The sequence below is a fragment of the Theropithecus gelada genome, chromosome 1 (assembly GCF_003255815.1).
Source record: "Theropithecus gelada isolate Dixy chromosome 1, Tgel_1.0, whole genome shotgun sequence".
Lineage (NCBI taxonomy): Eukaryota > Metazoa > Chordata > Mammalia > Primates > Cercopithecidae > Theropithecus > Theropithecus gelada.
Window position 1 is genome coordinate 203,252,348 of NC_037668.1, and position 21,422 is coordinate 203,273,769.

The window sequence follows — 21,422 nt, forward strand, 5'->3', positions numbered from 1 at the left end:
TGAACTTTCTGTTCCCAAACAGCTTCCAAAAATATTTTTCTAGGAGAGTTTTCTGGAAGGTAGGAAGTAGAACGGTAACTCCCCTTAGGAACTATACTACATGGCCCAATAAACACCAACAATGTTTTGAGTTTAAGAAACAGTGTTAAGGATTTGAAAAGCACATACACCAATGAGTTGTGGTGCAGTCAATACTGGCATCGCACTGAGATGTAGCTGTTTCTCCGCTAGCAGCTGTTCAGGTAGGGTCTCCTGATGCAGTAGAAAGCGTTCCTGCTCAGCCATTTCTAGTATTCAAGATGAGAGAGAGGGAAAGAGAAAATGATGGAACTTTTATTTTTGCTCTCATTTTTGCTGTCATAAAACAAATCTGAATTTTAAAAGAAAAAAATAGCTCCAGAGGTAATCCCATCGTTATTCAATGATCTTAGAATGCTTTTAATTCTTATTCTTGATTGCTGGTTATGTTTACAACATATCCATGGTTTGATCAAAGTCTTATAAATTATCGCAGCAACGAGAAATAGGAGGGGAGAGAACAGGTAAGGAAATACGTTCTACTGCTTGAAGAAGTTGGACAGCAGATAGCTATTTCATGAGGTATAAACTTCCTAAATGTGGAGATCTCTCAATCATATTTTATAATTCAGTAAAATTTTTCCCACTGGAATTTTTAATATATAGTTGGCCCTTAAATAACAAGGAGGATGGGCCACTAAGCTCCTGTGCTGTCAAAAATCCCAGCAAAACTTTTTAAAGAGATGGAGTCTTGCTATGCTGCCCAGGCTGGTCTCAAACTCTTGGGCTTGAGTGATCCTCCTGTTCTAGCCTCCCAAAGTGCTGGGAGGGTAACTTTTGACTTCCCAAAAACTTAACTGCTGCTGCCAGCTTCATAAATTTTCTTTTTTTTTTTTCTTAAACAATGGTCATTAAGGAAGACTCATTTATATTGAAATGGGGGCAACCAAAACTGCAGACCTCAATCTGAGGTGCCTATCAAGCAATTCCACTTCTTGTAATGTCATGACTCTCCTATGCTTCTTGGGAGCATGCCAAGCATCACTTAGTGGCACTTCATATGAGTCCCAAGATGTTATTAAAGGTTTATGGTATTGCACTAAACACAGGAAAAAATACTTGAGAACTATGAGAAATCACTTCTTACTGCAATAGGAAATTTACTTCTTGCTGCAATAGGCAGTTTACTGGAGTGTAAACAAAATTCTCACACAGAGATGATCAGAATCATTTTAACTGGATCATCACTTTAATTGGGGTTTTAATTGAATACTGGTAACACTTGAACAAGCGGACACTTGCCCACAATAGCAACAGGACATGGCTATGAAATTATTATGGTAAGGACAGTATTACAGTTAATTTCAGGCAGTTGTGATTTAACGCTGTGTATTTACATTGTTTACATTTGCCTCCACTGTGAATGGTGCTATGTGAGGTCTGTGTTTGTGTGTTGATAAATTTTAACTTTTTATAACAGATCTGTGCATGTTCTATGGTAGTAAATGATAAAATAGACTACATATTTTATGTATTCATAACCTGTCTTTTTCTGTTTTTTTGTTTGTTTGTTTGTTTTTGGTATTTCTAGGCTACACGGTTATACATGGTGTATATCTATGAGTGTTTTCATGTTGTTGAAAATCTCCGAAATATATTGATTGAAAATAATCTGCATGTAAGTGGACCCATGCAGTTCAAACCCATGTTGTTCAAGGGTTAACTGCAGTTTCATTCACAAATGGAAATGATATAAAAGCTACCATGAGTCTATCAAGAAAAACAAGACCTGGAAGAATATACAGCACATATCCTAGGTAGCAAGGGTTATCTCCACTGGAAGAGGTAACAGGGGCTTCTGTTTGTCATAAACTCCCCAGGTTGCAGCCCATGACCTGGCTCTACCCCAGGGAATGTGCCGAGTTGCAGGAAAGGGTGAGAACTGCTAGGTAGCCTCATAATAGGTAGCATTCACAGCAAAACAGTGACCAAAGCACAGATACTTTCGTTCAAATACTGGCAGCATTTCCCATGATCCTGGTTTTGGAAAAATTAAATGGAACATTTTTGTCCATTTCTATACCTAGAAAAACAGACTGGGAGGATACCTACAAAACAGTACCAGTGGTTATCTCTGCGGAGGTGGGACTATACACGACTTATTTTTTCTGTTGTATTTTTTCTATAATTTACACATTTTCCATGAGGAATTATTTAATTACAAGAGTTATTTTTAAAAAGCCTATCCCCTCCGATTAGATACACTGTGCTAACAGTCCGTAGAATCACTGAGACCTGCAAATGTTCCCATTGTGTTAAGAAGTAAAAGCTAAGAAGTGATCAAATGCAAAGCAGGGAGAAAGAAGAAACAGGAAAGCCCTGTGGTAAAATACTTTGATTAACATGATCTATCTCTGGTGGCCAGGCTAAAATATGGCTTCCCCTCTCAGACTATCAGCCAGTCCTATAGAATATAAACACACGTTTTTTAGAAGAGACACTACTAGTGCAAAAAATAAAAAGATTGAAGGAAGATTATCCCAGTGAAAAATAATTTTAATAATAAAAGGGGCTAATATCTAGAATTTACTGAGTACTTAATGTATGTAAGCCATTTTTCTCAAGACAGTGTCCTCAATCCTTACAACTACCCTTGTTATAGATGAACAAACTCAGATGAAGGAGCATAAATCAACTATCCAAGGTCACAAAGCTAGTAAGTTCTGGAGAAAATATTTGAAATCCCAATTCTTTCTACTATATCCACTCCCTCAAAAGGAAAAAAATGACAGCAGTAAAATTTAAACCCAGATCTTAGGCTGGACTCTGTGGATAAGTCACATAACCAGATATCCATATCTGCATATACTTGATCCAAACCACATAGCTGAGATTCCCCACTCCAATTTTTATTTTGAAAAATTCCAGGCTGGGTGTGGTGGCTCACATCTATAATCCCAGCACTTTGGGAGGGCAAGGTGGACACACTGCTTGAGCTCAGAAGTTTGAGACCAGCCTGGGTACACATGGCGAAACCCCATCTCTACAAAAAAAATACAAAAATTAGCTGGGCATGGAGTATGCACCTGTAGTCCCAGCTACTGGGGAAGCTGAAGCAAGAGCATCACCTGAGCCCAGGAGTTCGAGGCTGCAGTGAGCCATGATTGTGCCACTGTGCTCCAGCCTGGGCAACAGAGTGAGACCCTGTCTCAAAGAAAATAAATAAATAAATAAATAAATAAATAAATAAATAAATATATATATATATATATATATAAAACAGAAAAAGGCCAAATCTACAGAAAAAAAATTTTAAATGCCAATGTGCACTTTATATCCTCCAGCTAGAGTTATCTGTTGCTAACACTCTGTCCCTTTTGCGAATTATGTATATAGGTAATTTTTTTTTTTAGCATATGAAGGTTGCAGACATCATGACATTTCCTTTCTAAATACTCAGCATCGTCTCCTAAAAACAAGGACATTCAACTACAATATGATTATCAGACTTATAGAATTTAACATCAACTCAGTTATATCACCTAATATTAAAAGTATGTTCAAACTTTCCCACTTGTTTCCACAACATTCACCATAACTGTTATGGTTATTCTGAGGGTGATTCAGGATTGAGAATCTCACCCTGCATTTGCTTATGTGTCATGGCTCTTAGGTTCCTTTCATCTAAAAGAGCCTCTATCTTTGTCTTTCATTTCATATTGGTAAAATTTTTGAAGAGTCTAGGGCAACTGTATTATACAATGTCCCACCAGCAGGTTATGTCTGATTGTTCTCGTGTGATTAGAATCATGGTGAACATTTTGGCAAGAACAGGACACAGGTGATGGTAGTACACTGCTTCAGAAGTACACAATGTGGGTTTGTTTTGTGGTTGATGACAGGGTCTATTAGATCTGTCTACTGATACTCCAAAAACACGGGAATATCTTGTTCCCCTAGCCCCTAAACTCAATGGTCTCAGTATCCTTTGGTGACAGTTATTCACTGTGGTTGTAATAGTGACTTCTGCCATTCTTTCCACAATTATTAGTTGGCATTCTCCTGTAAAGAAGCATTTCACTGACCCTTTCCCTTTTTGAAAATCACTATAGATTCATGAATTTTCTTCTTTTATAGACTGTGGAATATACCCTTTACTACCTTTCTTTCGATATTAAAATTGTCCCCAAACTTGAACAGTGGGAGCTGTTGAAGGCTCTTGTACTCTTTTAGTATCTGTACATTAACCTTGCTTTCTGGCCCAATAAGACTCTCCAAGATTTCTTCAATTAGCCCTCATTTCTTTTACTGGAAAATGGTACTCAGAAACCAAAATACGGAACTAGGTATACTCATGCTACTGGTGTGTCACTGCAAGAGACAAGATGTGTGTGTGTATATATAATAAAATGCATATATATGTGTATTACGTATATATACACACAATTTTATTATATATACACACATTTTGCTATCTATATCTATATCTACATTATATATATAATATTTTATGTATATATATATATATATATATATATAGAGAGAGAGAGAGAGAGAGAGAGACTGACTTTTTTTTCCTGAGGCAGGGTTTTTACTCTGTTGCCCCAGTTGGAGGGCAGTGGCACAATCACATCTCACTGCCACCTCGACCTCCTAGGCCCAAGTGATTCTCTCACCTCAGCCTCCCCGCAGCTGGGACTACAGGCGCACACCACCACACCTGGCTAAGTTTTAAATTTTTTGTAGAGACAAGTTCTAAGTTGCCTAGGCTGGTCTCAATCTCCGGGCTCAAGCAATCCTCCCACATCAGCCTCCCAAAGTGCTGGGATTACAGGCGTGAGCCACCACACCCAGCCAATGTATTTTTTTAATTAATGCATAATAATTATACATATTTATGGGGTACAATGTGATGCTTCAGTACATGTATACATTGTGTAATGATCACAGGGTAATTAGAATATCCATCACCTCAAACAAGAAAATATATTGTTTTTAAAAATCAGATTCTATCTGGTATTTCCAATGCAAATTCAGTAATACAGAGTTCTTCTTCACTGTCTTTCTCTTTGTATCTCCTTTCTCCTTGGTTCAGAAAATAATACCCTCATGCCTCAATATCCGCTGACAACTGGTTCTAGGACCCCTGGGAATACCAAAAAGCTCAAGTCCCTTATATAAAAATGGTAGTTACTTGCACATAACCCACATACATCCTCCCATATACTTTAAATCACCTCTAGATTATAATACCTAATACAAAGTCAATGCGATGTAAATAGCTGTTATACTGTACTGGTTTTTTAAAATTTACACTATTTTGTTTCAATTTTGCATTATTTTTGTTTTAATTTTTTATTGTTGTAATTTTAACTGCTGTTGAATTATTTTTAATTCTTTTTTTCCTCAAATATGTTTGATGTTTGGTCAAATCTGCAGATGTGGAATCCAAGAATATGGAGGGTCAACTGTACTACATGTAATAGTTTTCATCTATAATATACACAAAATTGTTCAGAATTATTGCACCTATACCACACTACCTACAACAAACCCACTGTGTAAAGGTCAAGATTGCTTTGTAGTTCTTTTTGACCTTGGAATATGTATCACTAAGGGTACATAATCAGACCTCTCCATTCAAAACCATTTGAATCTATTCTTTAGGAATTCTTATTTAAAATACAAATAACTTTTCTCTAAAAAAAATTCCAAGTATATAATTGAGTAACTACACCTGGACATTAACTAAATGCATTCCTCTTAGAGACAGGTCCTGTTTCTAACAGACAGATCCTGCTAACTGATGACAGGAATACATCATGAGTTAATTGATGGCATGACCAATTTGTAAATCTTTTTGTTTAAATTCTTTCACCTTCAATTTTTTCTTGCAGTATATCCTCTGGAAAGTCTGAAGCTAATGCAGCCAATTTACTCAAGCCAAGAAGGGTTTTCTTCTTTGCAAAGTAACGAGTTTCCATATTTGCCAAACCCAGAAGTGTTGCATGAGCCTACAATAAAATATGCAAACCATTGTAAGATACTGAGTACCAATTCAAGTTGAAACAAAGGTAAGTAAACCCCAAACTTGTTTTTCTCCCCAAGCCATATCAATGAATGAAAAGTCAACAGTTAGCAAACCTAAAAACTGAGCAGTACCATAACATTGAGAGTAATCACACAGCAAAATATCAACCATCCTCATTAAGCATTGGGAAAAGAGACATGTACAAAACATTTGCTCTAAAACAATTACATATTCACCTGAACATCCTGTCAAGAACAAATTTTAAAATTAATGTGTGTGTTTTTACTCATAATTTGCATATTTATTACAACAATATACTCATTGCAAAAAGGCCAATGATTGTTACAGACACATCATTAAAATTTTTGTGATTTTAATGTGATGTCAAACCATGATGGACTACTTTTTTTTTTTTTGAGAGAGAGCCTCACTCTGTCACCCAGGCTGGAGTGCAGTGGTGTAGTCTCAGCTCACTCAACCTCCGCCTCCCGGTTCAAGTGATTCTCCTGCCTCAGGCTCCTGAGTAGCTGGGATTACAGGCATGTGCCTCCATGCCTGGCTGATTTTTGTTTTTTTTAGTAGAGACGCGGTTTCACCATGTTGGCCAGGCTGGTCTCAAACTCCTGAGCTCAAGCGATCCACCCACCTTGGCCCCTCAAAGTGCTGGGATTACAGGCATGAGCCACCGCGCCCAGCCTGGACTGCATATTTTCATTGAGATATTAGACGTAATGGCAATATCATCACAAATTAAGAACGTTTTATGCAAATTATGTGAGAGAATAGGAGTACACATTCTAAATAATCCATAATAAATGCTTTAAAATTTAAAAAAATTATTGTATACTGACGAATTATAATTGTATATATTTATGGATACAAAGTAATGTTATATGTATGTGATGTGGAATGATTAAATCAAGTGAATTAACATGCCCATCACCTCAAATACCTATTACTATGGTGAGAACATTTCAAATTTGTTCTCTTGGAAATTCTAAAATGTTCAATACACTATTATTAACTTTAGCCACCATACTGTGCAATGTATTTAAAAAATCTTCCTGGCTGGGTGCAGTGGCCCATGCCTATCATCCCAGCACTTTGGGAGGCTGAGGTGGGTGGATCGCCTGAGCCCAGGAATTCGAGACCAGCCTGGGCAACACAGTGAGACCCTGTCTCTAAAAAACAAAAACAAAAATAAAAATAATCTTCCTCCTAACTGAAACTTGTACCCTTTGACCAACTTCTCTGGCCCTTTTGCCCATTTTTAAATTGGGTTATTTGTTTCCTTGCAATTGAGCTGAGTTCCTTATATATGTATATATGGATATGTGTATGTGTGTGTATATGTGTGGGTATAAAATCCCTTCACCCTTCGACAACCACCATTCTTCTGCTTCCATGAGTTCAACTGTTTTGGATTCCAGATATGAGTGAGATCATGTGGTATTTGCCTTTCTGTGTCTGGCTTATTTGGTTTAGTGTAATGTCCTCCAGCTTCATCAATGTTGTTGCAAATGAGAGAATGTCCTTCTTTCTTAAGTCTATTACTGCTTTGTGTATTCTACATACATCTTCTTTATCATTTACACTGATTGATGGACACTTAGGTAGATTCCGTAACTTGGCTATTGTGAAAATGCTGCAATGAACATGGGAGTGCAGGTATCTCTTCAACATACTGACTTCAACTCCTCTGGATATATACTCACAAGTGGGATTGCCAGATCATATGGTATTTCTAAGTTTAACTTTTTCAGGAACCCTCATACAGTTTCCCATAATGGTTGTACTAACTTACATTCCCACCAAGAGTGCATCAGGGTTCCCTTTTCTCCGTGTCTTCTCCAGCACTTGTTACCTTCACCTTTTTGATAATAGCCATTTGAACAAATGTAAGGTGATGTCTCATTGTGGTATAAATTTGCATTTCCCTAATGATAAGTGATGCAGAACATTTTTTTCACACATCTGCTGGTCATCTGCATGTCTTCTTTTGAGAAATGTCTATTCAGGTCTTTTGCCATTCATTCATTCGAGACAAGGCCTCACTCTGTTGCCCAGGCTGGAGTGCAATGGTGCAATCTCAGCTCACTGCAGCCTCGACCTCCAGAGCTCAAGTGATCCTCCTGCCTCAGCCTCCCAAGTAGCTGACACTATAGGTGTGCATCACCACACCTGGCTAATGTTTTTGTATTTATATTTCCTAGGCCGGTCTTGAACTCCTGCACTCAAGAGATCCACCTGCCTCAGCCTCCCAAAGTACTGGGATTACAGGTATAAGCCACCATGCCCAGCTCCTATATATATTTTGGATAGTAACCCCTTCTCAGGTGTATGACAGTAAACAGTATTTTAATTACTAAAAACAAAACTAATTAAAACTACCTAAATTGCACACATCTGCTCCATATAAAAATCCTTCTTACCTTTTCTAATTCTTGGCTATTAATTTCATGTAACCAGCTGAGATGTTCATGAGCTTGCAAAAAATTCGCCAACTGTCCATGCTGAGAAACGGGCTGAGATAATAATTTGCCTCGCTTTCCTTTCTCCAGATACCAACGGAAGAGAAAGTCTGAAAAATTCTACAAATAACAGAACATATAATCTATTCGTAATAGTTTTAAAAAATACATTTCTGATAACAAAACATAACTTTGTTCTAAAGGCCTCCAAAACAGAAAACCTGTTCTAAACAATGATTTCCTATATTGTAGGATCACTTAATTCAATCATCTCATTTGACAAATGTGTACATTCAGATTCAGAAAGGGCACCTCGCTCAAGATCACTGACAAGATTAATGGCAGAATCTAGATTGCATTGGCCAATATGGTAGCAACTTAAATAAAAAATTAGATTGAAATTTAAAATTCAGTTCCTCAGGTACATTAGTCACATTTCAAGTGCTCAGTAGCCCCATTTGGCCAGTGGCTCCCATTTGGACAGCAAATATCAACAGCTCCATTATCACAGAAAGCTCTGTGGAACAGCATTGAGACTGTAACATTCCAGAATTATGTGCCAGCTGGCCACATGGGCTGGCACGATACATTAGAATCTAGAAAGGCCCAAATGCCCAGCCAGTTTTCCTCACTGGCTGTTTGTGGAGTGCTGGGGTGGTGTGGAGGCTGAGCTGGAGAGGAAGACCAAGACGTCCTACAGTCTCACAGTGTTTAAGAGATACTTCCCCTAAAGCAGGGATCCTGCCATGAAAGACTTCTGAAACCAGAAATGAAATGAATATTACAAAAGCTGAGACTGAGTCCTGGGCCACCTCTATCCTTAATGGACTGAGTAATCTTCCTCTCCTCTAAATTGCCTAACACAGAAAAAGAAAAATCCACTAGGGAACAAATAACATCGATTTCCATACTATGGAGTTTTAAAAATATACAATGTCTAAAATACAATTTAAAAATTGCCAGATATAAGAAGCAGAAAAATATGATTCAAGCAACATAAAAGCAGGCAACAGAAACAGACTCAAAGATGATCAGAGTAAGCACAAAAGGACTTTAAAATAACATTTAAACATGTTAAAGAAAATATAAGAAAAAATGCAAAAATGCATCAAAATGTCAAAAGAGAAAGAAAATCCATAAAAATAATTTTAAAATCATGATCAGTGCAAAAAATATTTATTTAGCAATGTTTTGAAATACTAAATAAGTTCATGTACAACGACTTTTTTTTTTTTTTGAGACGGAGTCTTTGCTCTGTTGCCCAGCCTGGAGTGCAGTGACACAATCTCGGCTCACTGCAACCTCCTCCTCCTGGGTTCAAGTGATTCTCCTGCCTCAACCTCCAGCCACGAAATCCTGACCTTAGGTGATCCACCCACCTCGGCCTCCCAAAGTGCTGGGATTACAGGCATGAGCCACCGCACCCAGCCCAACAACTGATCGTTAATCAAGTAAGTCATACCCAATGAAATTCTATAATGCTATTAAAAATGCTGCTATAGAATATTTAATAACATGAACAAATGTTTGCAATGTATCAAGTGAAAAAAGCAATTGACAAAACATGTTTGTCTATAATACATAGAGTGGAAAGACTGAAAATAAAAAGCAAATGTTTAAAAGGTTCTCTCTGGGTGGTGGCGTTTTGAGTGATTTTTATCTTTCCTGTTTATAGTAGTTTTCTAAATTTTATACAGTATCACTTTTACAGTAATAAAAAAATAAGCTTTTCATAGCAATCAACTGACTAGACTGGCTTTAAGAAACAACTTTAAATTCACTTAAGATAGTGTCACAATGGAAACTTTTTTTTTTTTTTTAAAGATAGGGTCTTGCTCTGTCACCTAGCTATAGTGTAGTGGCACAATCTTGGCTCACTGCCTTGACCTCCTGGGCTCACATGATCCTCCCACCTTAGCCTCCTGAATAGGTGTGGCCATGGGCGTGTGCTGGCATGTTTTAAAAAAAAATTTTTTTTTTTTGGTAAAGGCAGAGTCTCACTATGTTGCCCAGGCTGGCCTCAAACTCCTGGCCTCAAGTGATCCTACCGCCTTGGCCTTTCAAAGTGCTGGGATTACAGCATAAGCCACTGAGGCTGGCTGGGAACTTTGTTTTTTAAACAGGAAGCATAATATCCCTCAAGAAAAATGAGAATGTTAGGTGTATGTAAAGCTAAGCTCTCTTAAAGTAGTGTTCTACGCTCCTGAATATCTTCTATCCAATTTTTAAGAACTTTATCAACATTCATATACCTAAGTACTTTTATAATAACTAGAAAATATATAAACAGAAATGAAAGTTATAACATATTTTCCAAAGGTCAAAGAATCTTTCAGTAATATTTATATATAAAGAATTGTGTGGCCAGGCGATGGTTCAAGCCTGTTATCCCAGCATTTCGGGAGGCTGAAGCAGGAGGATCACTTGAGCCCAGGAGTTTGAGACCAGCCTGGGCAACATAGTGAGACTTTGTCTCTACTGAAAAATAAACAAAATTAGCCAGGCGTGGTAGCGAGCTCCTGTGGTCCCATCAACTGGAAGGTGGGAGGTGTGGGACAGGGTGAGGTGGGAGAAGTGATTGGACCCAGGAGGTTGAGGCTGTCGTGAGCTGTGATCTCGCTACTGCACAAAATTTACAAAGAAACACAACATACGAATTAGTATTTTCTCATCAAAGTTAACTACAAAAAGATCGTATCATATTCCAAAAGCCCTGATTACTAAAGGACTCAGTGGCCACACACCCAACACTCATCACCTGATCAGCAAACTGGGTCATGTAGCGCTGGAGTCGGCTCTGGTTGTCAGTCTGCTCACACATTTGTACCAAGATATCAAAGTCACAGTATTTCTCTGCTAGAGAAGCAGCCCACAGGTACTGGCCTAGTGTAACTGTGGGAATGAGAACAGATGGGAAAAAATCCTGTTAACAAAACTTAAAATCTGTAATAAAAAATATGACTTGAAATGTTATCTTTATTCCTATTATAAATCAAGAATCATTAATGGAATGGAAACCTTCCCACTTACTGGCACTTAGTTTCACAATTCACATCAATTCCTTAAAGCTGCAAATTCAGGCCAGGTGTGGTGGCTCACACCTGCAATCCCAGCACTTTGGGAGGCTGAGGTGGATAGATCACCTGAGGCCAGGAGTTCAAGTCCTGCCAGGCCAACATAGTGAAACCCCGTCCCTACCAAAAATACAAAATTAGCCAGGTGTGGTGGCACACGCCTGTAATCCCAGCTACTTGGGAGGCTGAGGCAGGAGAATTGCTTGAACCCAGGAGGCAGAGGCTGTAGTGAGCTGAGATTATACCACTGCACTACAGCCTGGGCGAGAGAGTGATACTCTGCCTCAACAAAAAAAAGATGCAAATTCAGACCCTTGTTTCATCACTGCCTCCCCAAAACGCTATTCCCTTCCTTCGTGTAAGAGTAAAGCAAACTCTTCCCAATCCTAGCCTGGAGTATAATGTGTCCTTGGCTGAAGAGCCATACTATTTATCTGTCCCCCTCAAGCAGCCCTCATTAGGCTCTACTTTGCAATCTAGTTACTCATGTAAAGGTCTGTGATGCTAAGCTCTTTAAGGGTAGTCTCTACATACTGTTTATTTATGTATTCATTAATCACCTTCAGTATCATCTATGGTACTTATACCTAGATAGTACTGGAAAAAAAGTTGAATAAATGAGAACAGAAAGCTGTGCATATTTGCTTTAAGTTCTTTATTACAGTTGGATTAACATGACTACACTGAATATATTGCATTAACTATTCGACCCTTTCATCCATTCAGCAAATTTAAAACGCTTGCCAAGTATCATGAACTTACGAAGAGGAGATAAGAGATCTGATCTTTTCTGTAGGTATTCCATCTCCAGATTGTCATATCTTTCCCGATTACTGGATTTATCCACCGACTTAAGCTGAGAAACATAACCATCCAGGAAGCAATCGATCAGGGCTACCAGTTGCTCGGTCACGATGTTTCGGAGATTGCTGTCTGCCTGTGGATAAACCACCTTCAGGACAATCTCATGCTGGCGTATTATCACCGTTCGGATGCCCCCAGGACCACTCGTTGCTGTGAAATTACACAAAATAATATGGTTAAGTAAGGGTTCTAGTGACGGCTAAAGGAAAGACTAATTGCATAAAAATTATGCCTTTTCATCACTGCTGGAAAATTAAATCAAACAGGGATTCAGGTGATACCTGTCAATGCCCTGCTTGAACCCCATCTTCTCTAAAGAGATTTCTTCAGCAAAGCCAGGTAAACATGATTCTTCTTCCATCTAAATTCCTTTAATGCAACTCCACTACTCCACTTACTTTCTTGTATTAAATCGACAGAAAATATAGTTCATACCTCCAAGGCCAGGACCTGCTTCTATGAATAACTATTTGAACTAAAACCTAGTAAATGCAAAAGTACCAGTTAAATACATACATTATAGAGAGATCAATAAATAAGAGCAAGGGAAGAATAAAGTGATTTTGACAAGAGCTGCTCATTTTGGAGACGGCACTTTTTCATTTCAGTTACAAACCTACACTAGGGGAATAACACAACTTCTAAAAATGATGGGTCATTAGAAATATATTTTGAACAACCGTTAATAAATCAGTATATTACCCGTCCATGGAACATATTCAGGTTCTTTTTCTAGTGATTCTTCTCTTCTATACAAAGAGTTTCTATTTTGGCGATAATGACTAGCAGCCTGCAGCATATCCTGGAAAAAAAATTAATGTGTTATCACATGCAAAAGGTGATGGATCACAGTATTTCTGAAGATAACTTAAGACATCAAAGTAAATTAGTAAGAAAAAATACTCAGGGGCCAGAAATGTTGGCTCACACCTGTAATCCCAGTGCTTTCGGAGGCTGAGGTAGGAGGATTGCTCCTAGCCTGACAACATAGTGAGAGCCCCTCTCTACAAAAAAATTTAAAAAATTACCTGGGCATTGTGGTGTGCACCTGCAGTCCCAGCTACTTGGGAGACTGAGGCAGAAGGATTGCTGGAGCCCAGGATGTGGAGGCTACAGTGAGCTATAATCAAGCCACTGCAAACCCAGCCTGGGCAATGGAGTGAGACCATGTCTCAAAAAAAAATTAAAAAATGAAAAAAAATAAAAATAAAAAAGAAAAGAAAATAAGAGAAAAAAGTCAGCACAGATCTGCATGATTACTTTTTGGTTCTTTCTGCTTCTGAAGTTTGTTTTACTCCGTAATTTAGCTTCAAGTTTTGGCAAACAATGGTTACCAAAGTAGGAAAATCATTACTATAAGTCCACTAGCTAAAATTAAATGCAACACTTTAGTCAACAGTAAAAGTAGCAAGGTTTTGAGTAATTAAAAAAATAGAAATGAGAAATATTTAGACAGTTACATTAACAATACGTTTGCAATCAGGCATGGTGTCTCAGGTATGTAATCCCAACACTCTTGGGGGCTGAGGCAGGAGGAACTTGTGAGCCCAAGAGTTCAAGATTACAGTGAGCTACGATGGTGCCACTGCACTCCAGCTTGGGTGACAGTGAGACCTTCTCTCCGAAAAAAAACCAACTAAAAAAACTGCAAAGATACAAACACATCTTCCCAAATGAAAGGTTTACTATTCTACCAAATAGAAACTCAGGATTATAGGAATTTATTAATAGGCACCAGGTTAACATTCAAAATATTCATTAGCTGATTAATAACAAGATGACTGACATTTTTCTAACTTTTTTGGGATTAACAAATGTCTACAACCTTATAAATTATTGGCAATACAGAGTAGGAATATGGAAACCACTTCCTTGTCTATCCATGCTCTGGGCTTTGAAATACTGAAACCTTTACTATATTTTTGTACCTTGAGAATATTGTTCACATTGATCACCACTTCAGCCCATTCAATGGCATCCATAGGTGTATCCCTCAAGACTTGCTCCTCATGCTCCAGTAAGCACTCACAGATGGTATCTACTTGGGACACCTGAGAGAATACACAGAAGTCAATGACTTCAACAAAAATTATGGTGATGGATAACAACTATCCAGTGAGTTTTACTCATTAAGCCATATCCTCAGACCTATAGATGGAAGAAAATTTATTGACAGTTGATGGTAAAAATAAATTCAAAAATCAAGAAAAGTCAGATCTCCTAACTTTTAAGAGTGCCCAAGTAAGCCTTATAAACAGGCAAATTCTGGATTGTTACCAAGTAGATTTTTTTCTTTAAACAACATTATTTATTATAGCTACTCTGCTCCGGGCACCTTTAAATGGCACTACGTTACAGATGACGTCACTTTACAATGTCATACCCCAAACTAATGCACTACTAGACTAAAATAATGACCTCAAAACATGAACTTGCTAATTTCTTTCTTTGAGGAATTCCCCTTCTTCAGACATAAAAGAAATGTTTGCAGAATAGAAGTAAGCAACATAAGAGAATAATGAACTAAATACATAACTTCTGACTCTTCCTTTGTCATTAATTAATACATGGAGGTAACAATGCAAAAATACCATCAGGCACTGAAACTCCTGTTTCAAGTTCAAGTCTGCATTTGAGCTTGCCCCTGTTATTACAGTTTGCATAGCAATGGACAGAGATAAGAGGAAAGAAAAATCAGATCAGCTGCCCTCAAGGACCTCACAAACTGGCTGAAGGAACAAGATACACAGTCACAGATAAAACAAGACCCAAACAAAATCCCTCCCTTTTGCAAACCTTGTTCTTCCTTTTGCATTTCTGATGTGAGCCAAAGGCATCCTAACAGCCCAGGCAAGAAATCTTTAGCACGTTTAATTTGTAAGATTAAGCACAAGAATATTTTACATTGTTAACGTGAAAAACACAATGAAAGCCTATATAATGGACCGGCGCGGTGGCTCACGCCCGCAATCCCAGCACTTTGGAGGTGGGCAGATAACGAGGTCAGGAGATCAAGACCATCCTGGCAAACACGGTGAAACCCCATCTCCACTAAAAATGCAAAAATTAGCTGGGCGTGGTGGCACACACCTGGAGTCCCAGCTACTTGGGAGGCTGAGGCAGGAGAATTGCTTGAAGCAAGGCGGAGGTTGCAGTGAGCAGAGATTGTGCCACTGCACTCCAGCCTGGTGACAGAACGAGACTCTGTCTCCAAAGGAAAAAAAAAAAAAAAGGAGAGCATAAAAGACAGAAAATAACATAAAAGCGCATAAAATGCCAAAACACTTGTTAAATTATCTTATCATGTATATATTCAGTGATTTCAAATATTGCTCATATGCCGTGTCAACATAGTCTGTTTCTTAAGCAGTGAGCTCTGCTTTTCCAGAGCCCTGGGAGGTACAAGGCCTTCCCAAACTGGAGACAGAGGCAAAGTGGAGAGTGCACCCTCAGGCAGGCTCTGTATTGTTTTACTTTCTATCAGGGCTGCCAAGTCAAAATATTTTTCTATATGGCCCACCAATCAGAGATTGATTTTGGTTAACCAGCTCGTCCCAAAACACAAATACTCCTTAGAAAGGTACTTTGTCACCCCCAAGGGGAAGGACAGGTAAAAAGAAAAACTACTATATGTACATAGCTATTATATTCTCTTTTCATGATGATTATGACAGGGGGGAAAACCTTTAGAACTACACCCCAGAGAAGGTGAAGACCAATGAACATCATGAGAAATGAAGATAAATAGTGACGTGAACAGTCCTAAACATTACCATTTTTCATATGGAACATTCTTTTGAGGAGCCAATCACATTTTTAGTTTTGCTGTATCATAGTCCTAAAATACTATTCTATATTATGTATCCAACTGATAATTTCCAGACCCTTCTCTAACAATTCAGCTAACTGAAACATGTACATACACTGCATTGACAATTACACTTTGCCCTTTGATACAAATGCAGAATAATAAACCAGGCTCTTGCTCAGTTCTTACAAGTAGTCTGTCATTAATTTTTTAAAATTCATTGTCTTACCATATAAAACTACGTATGAATAAAGACCAAAAAGGACACAAAAAAGACAACAATTTGATTTGTTAGATCATGAAACTTGAGGTGATTTGTTTTTCTTTCAGATTTCTGGCATACTCTCTAGATTAAAAACAAAACACAACAAAGCCCTTTTCCTTCCATTCCCTAGGAACTAACCCAAACGTATAAAAACAAAGAATTCACACTAAACACATTTATGGAATCAACAGAAGACTGAACTTAGGTTATAGTACATCAAACTTAGGTTACAGTATATCAAGCATTAAGAAAAAGAGACCTGTTGGCATAATGTGTTACATGCTAGAATACAGTTAGGCTATAGGAGGAAGGAAGCAAAATCTGAGATACCAAATAGAGTTTGAAGTTCCTCAGATGCATAAGGAATTCCAAATTTCACTGAGCTGAGGGAAGAGTTGGCACTGTTTCTAAAACTAGATCATTCTGCAGTCTCAGTTAAGACAATAGGTCTAAGTTCTAATGTCACACCTTTAAAGGGAGACAGCGAAGTCTACCCTGCTGCCTCAACAGGCTGTGAAGCTTCACAAAAGCGTGAGGACTGTGCCACTATTTCCACGATGTCCAGCTGTCACTGGCTGACCAGCATCTTAACCATTTCTGTCTTTGAAGTTTGTAGCAGACTTTACTTTTTCTCTGAAAATAAATCTGATTTTACAAGTAAGGTGTAGCAACAGGATCCTAGGAGGTAGCTGAGGAGTTCAGTGAAGGGACTGTTTGCAAAGGTGTGGACAATATTAAGGGGTCCAAAAGGGGATGGGGCAGCACCCTAGGATGAGTCATTATCAACCTTGGGCCTGAAGAGGCAAGAGGAGGGGGCAGCTACTGGAAACAAGAGAAAGCAGTTGGACAGGAGGCATGGTCTCTGACAGAGGGGCACAGCCAATGTAAAGTGGGCACAGGCAAGGAAGAAAGCTGGGGGAATAACTACTCCAACTTCCGGCCTTCTGGCAGGGCCTCCCATTCATCTGACCTGGCAGAAGCGGGAGGGCAAGGGAGCTCACTCAGGAAGGCCACTTGGCCGTGGCAGAGTCAAGGGTAGATCTGCCTGGTCAACAGGGTGAAACAGGGTCTCTACTAAAAACACAAAAATTAGCTGGGTGTGGTGGCACAGGCCTGTAGTCCCAGCTACTTGAGAGGCTGAGGCAGGAGAACTGCTTGAAGCTGGGAGGCACAGGTTGCAGTGAGCCGACATTGCACCATTGCACTCCAGCCTGGCCACAGAGCAAGACTCGGTCTCAAAAAAAAACAGTAGATCGAGAGACAAAGTAAGGAGAAGATCAGGATGGATGCAGTGGCTCACGCCTGTAATCCCATTACTTTGGGAGGCTGAAGGGGTGGATCACCTGAGGTCAGAGTTCAATATCAGCCTGACCAACATGGCGAAACCCCACCTCTACTAAAAATATGAAAATTAGCCAGGCGTGGTGGCTGGCACCTGTAATCCCAGCTACTCGGGAGGCTGAGATAGGAGAATCGCCGGAACCCGGGAGCCGGAGGTACCTGGGCAACCGAGTGAGACTCCATCTCAAAAAAAAAAAAAAAAAAAGAAGATCATCAGCACGCAAAGCAAATAGGTACTTGGAGATAGTTACCAAGGGGAAAAAAAAGTCAACAGGGAGCACTTCTCAGTCAACTTTGCAAGCTCTTCTTTTACTTCTGAGTGATACTTTAGCCAGAAAATCTGGGGTCCAATTTAACATTTCAGTGAGATCTTTTGTGATTTAACTTGTCCTCACCCACTTTCCTGCCTAGAGCATGATCACTAAATGGCATAGTTCTACAAAGCCACATGAAAGAGGACTCATCTTACCTCCCTGAAAAAGACATCTGCAGGAGTCAGGTTGGATGGGATTTCATACTCCCTCTTGTTCAAAGCAATCAATATGGCCGTGTTGACGAGATCAGAAAGCCGGGAGTGGTGGTTCTTGAGAACAATGGTGGCTGACAGCTTTTCGGCATGCTCACAGAGCAACAGTCGAGTGGCCATCGGTGTCCCTCTAACTGGAAAACTGCCTAGACGTCCAAATAAGCCAACCTTGCAAAAAGGCAAACATATATTCTTAGAAAGCAATATGGTAACATGCAAAATACCATAGCTGTATTTTCCCCAGAAGCACCCTGGGCAGTCACTGGCCCCAGCTCTCCCCCAGCAAGTCCCTCCAGCTCTCTCTTGTTTTAGCTGTTTCTAACACACAGACACACTTCAGCCAGGCCAGTAACACCCACAAGGAAGTGCAGACATTCCTGTTCTAAGAGCAGGGTCACTCCAGGGCTTCTGTCCACTACTATTGTCTCTACATATCATGTTTCCCAAATTATTGTTTACGGTTATCAAAACAGTCACACTGCTCTTTTCGCCTTTTTTGAGACAGGGTTTTGCTCTGTTGCCCAGGCTGGAGTGCAATGGTACAATCACAATCACAGGTCACCCTAACCTTGAACCCTCAACTCAAGCCGTCTTCCACCTCAGCCTCCCAAGCAGCACACCCCCACAACAGGATAATTTTTACATTTTATTTTTGTAGAGATGGGCGTCTCTACAAGGCTGATCTTGAACTCCTGGCCACAAGTGAGCCTCCTGACTCGGCCTCTCAAAGCACTGGAATTACAGGTGTGAACCACTGCACCTAGCCTCACACTGCCCTTTGCTAGCTATATCAGTTAACTCCCCTAGATTCCAGACTTTCGGGAATCAGAAACTCAGCAACCTCCACCTTCAAGGATTGATTCCATACCCCTAACGCTGCCGGGAGGGTGAAGACGTCTTCAACCCTTTGCATCTCCTACTGAGTTGCGTGGTGCCCATCTGTGCTGTGTTATGATCTTCTAGGGGTTTTCCTAAGCTTTCTCATTGCATACGACATTACAATAACCTGAACTCGGAAGAAGCCAAAAGACAGGCATAAATAATGAATACTTTTTCACATTTTAAGTATAATTCTCTTTCGTTAATAAGTGATCTGATTTTCTTATCCTTCATTTTCTGCATGCTCTTGTAGTATTTACATGCTAGGAGATATCTTTTTTATAATACAAAAGGGGTCACACTATATATATTGTTCTGTACCTTGTTTTATTTGATAGTATCGTATTTTTTATAACACATTTAGATATTCTTCTTTATTTTTAATGACTGTGGAATACTTCACTGAATCCTAATGTATTCAACCTGTTCACTTTATTATTTTAAAATAAAAGTTACATGGTGTTTCCTGACTTGAATTTACTTCCTGGTTCCCTCAAAAATATTTTATGTGTAGTTGGCCAGGCGTGGTGGCTCACAACTGTAATCCCAGTACTTTGGGAGGCCAAGGCAGGTGGATCATGAGTTCAGGACATCGAGACCGTCCTGGCTGACACAGTGAAAATAAAAATACTCGGGAGGCTGAGGTAGGAGGCTCTACTAAAAAAAAAAAAAAAATTAGCCGGGCGTGGTGGTGGGTACCTGTTGTCCCAGCTACTCTGGAAGCTGACGCAGGAGAATGGCATGAACCCAGGAGACGGAGCTTGCAGTGAGCAGAGACTGCGCCACCGCACTCCAACCTGGGTGACAGAGAAGACTCCGTCTCAAAAAAAAAAAAAAATTTTAGGTGTAGTTTTCACGCAAGGTTATCCCAATTGCCTGCTCTACTTTGCTTTGATTGTGGCACTGACAGGGAAGCAACAGTTCTAGATTAAAACTACTCTAGGCCAGGCACGGTGGCTCACACCTGTAATACCAGCACTTGGTGGGAGGCAGAAGCAGGCCATCACCATTAAAACCAGAAGCAGGGTTTTAATGTGGTAAAACCCTGTCTCTACAGAAAATACAAAAATTAGCTGACTTCGTGGCACATGCCTGTAGTCACAGCTACTTGGGAGGCTGAGATGGGAAGATCAGCTAAGCCCAGGCAGGCTGTAGCTACAGTGAGCTATGATCATGCCACTGCACTCTAGCCTGGGTGACAAGAGTGAGACCCTGTCTCAAAAAAATTAAAAAACTAAAAAAAAAAAAAAAAATCATTCTAGTCACACAGTGAATATGATCAGATTACCAAATCCCTGCTTCTGTATTGTATGGAGATACAATGTATGAACACAGAGGCTTCCCTCAACATCAGAAAACTAGAGGCAAGGGTACTGTTCTGACGCACTGGTGTTACTCCACTTCCTTCAGAATGAGGATATGGCCCCACAGATGCCAAGTTTGGCTCAAGGAGAAAAGGAATACTTCTCTATATTCAGAAGTATTCCCTGGGGCTGGGTGCAGCGGCTCAGGCTTATAATCCCAGCACTTTAGGAAGCCTAGGCAAGAGGATCACTTGAGGCCAGGAATTTGAGACAAGCCTGGGCAACATTATGAGACCCTGTTTCTACAGAAAATAAAAAAATTAGCCGGGCGTGGTAGTGAGTGTCTGTGGTCCCAGCTATTGGGGAGGCAGAAGTGGGAAGATTGCTTCAGGTGGTTGAGTCTGCAATGAGCTGTGATCATGCCACTGCACTCCACCTTGGGCAATAGAGACCCTGTATCCAAAAAAACTTTCCTTAGAAGTATCTAGTTATGCTTTTTCCTGATTATTATTATTACTATTTAATATTTTTTTTTTGAGATGGAGTCTCGTTCTGTCGCCCAGGCTGGAGTGCGGTGGTGCAATCTCAGCTCACTGCAACCTCTGCCTCCTGCGTTCACGCCATTCTCCCGCCTCAGCCTCCCAAGTAGCTGGGAATACAGGCGCCTGCCATCACGCCTGGCTTTTTTTTTTTATGTTTTTAGTAGAGACGGAGTTTCACCATGTTAGCCAGGATGGTCTGACCTTGTGATCTGCTCGCCTCAGCCTCCCAAAGTGCTGGGATTACAGGTGTGAGCCACAGCACCCGGCTTTCCTGATTATTAATATAAATTCTTCCCGAT

At 39.7% G+C, this 21,422-nt stretch overlaps 1 protein-coding gene across 1 annotated transcript in view; it reads right to left on the reverse strand.

The window, feature by feature from the left end:
- Window positions 1-21,422, reverse strand: part of NUP133 (nucleoporin 133) — a 68,650-nt gene that overhangs the window by 11,654 nt on the left and 35,574 nt on the right. The window contains exons 15-22 of the mRNA XM_025384569.1: window positions 18,342-18,566; window positions 14,387-14,509; window positions 13,161-13,260; window positions 12,357-12,608; window positions 11,279-11,412; window positions 8,482-8,640; window positions 5,897-6,032; window positions 169-287 (exon numbers count right to left, since the gene is read on the reverse strand). Of these exons, the coding sequence (XP_025240354.1) occupies window positions 169-287; window positions 5,897-6,032; window positions 8,482-8,640; window positions 11,279-11,412; window positions 12,357-12,608; window positions 13,161-13,260; window positions 14,387-14,509; window positions 18,342-18,566 (1,248 nt within the window). The remainder of the gene's footprint in view (window positions 1-168; window positions 288-5,896; window positions 6,033-8,481; window positions 8,641-11,278; window positions 11,413-12,356; window positions 12,609-13,160; window positions 13,261-14,386; window positions 14,510-18,341; window positions 18,567-21,422) is intronic.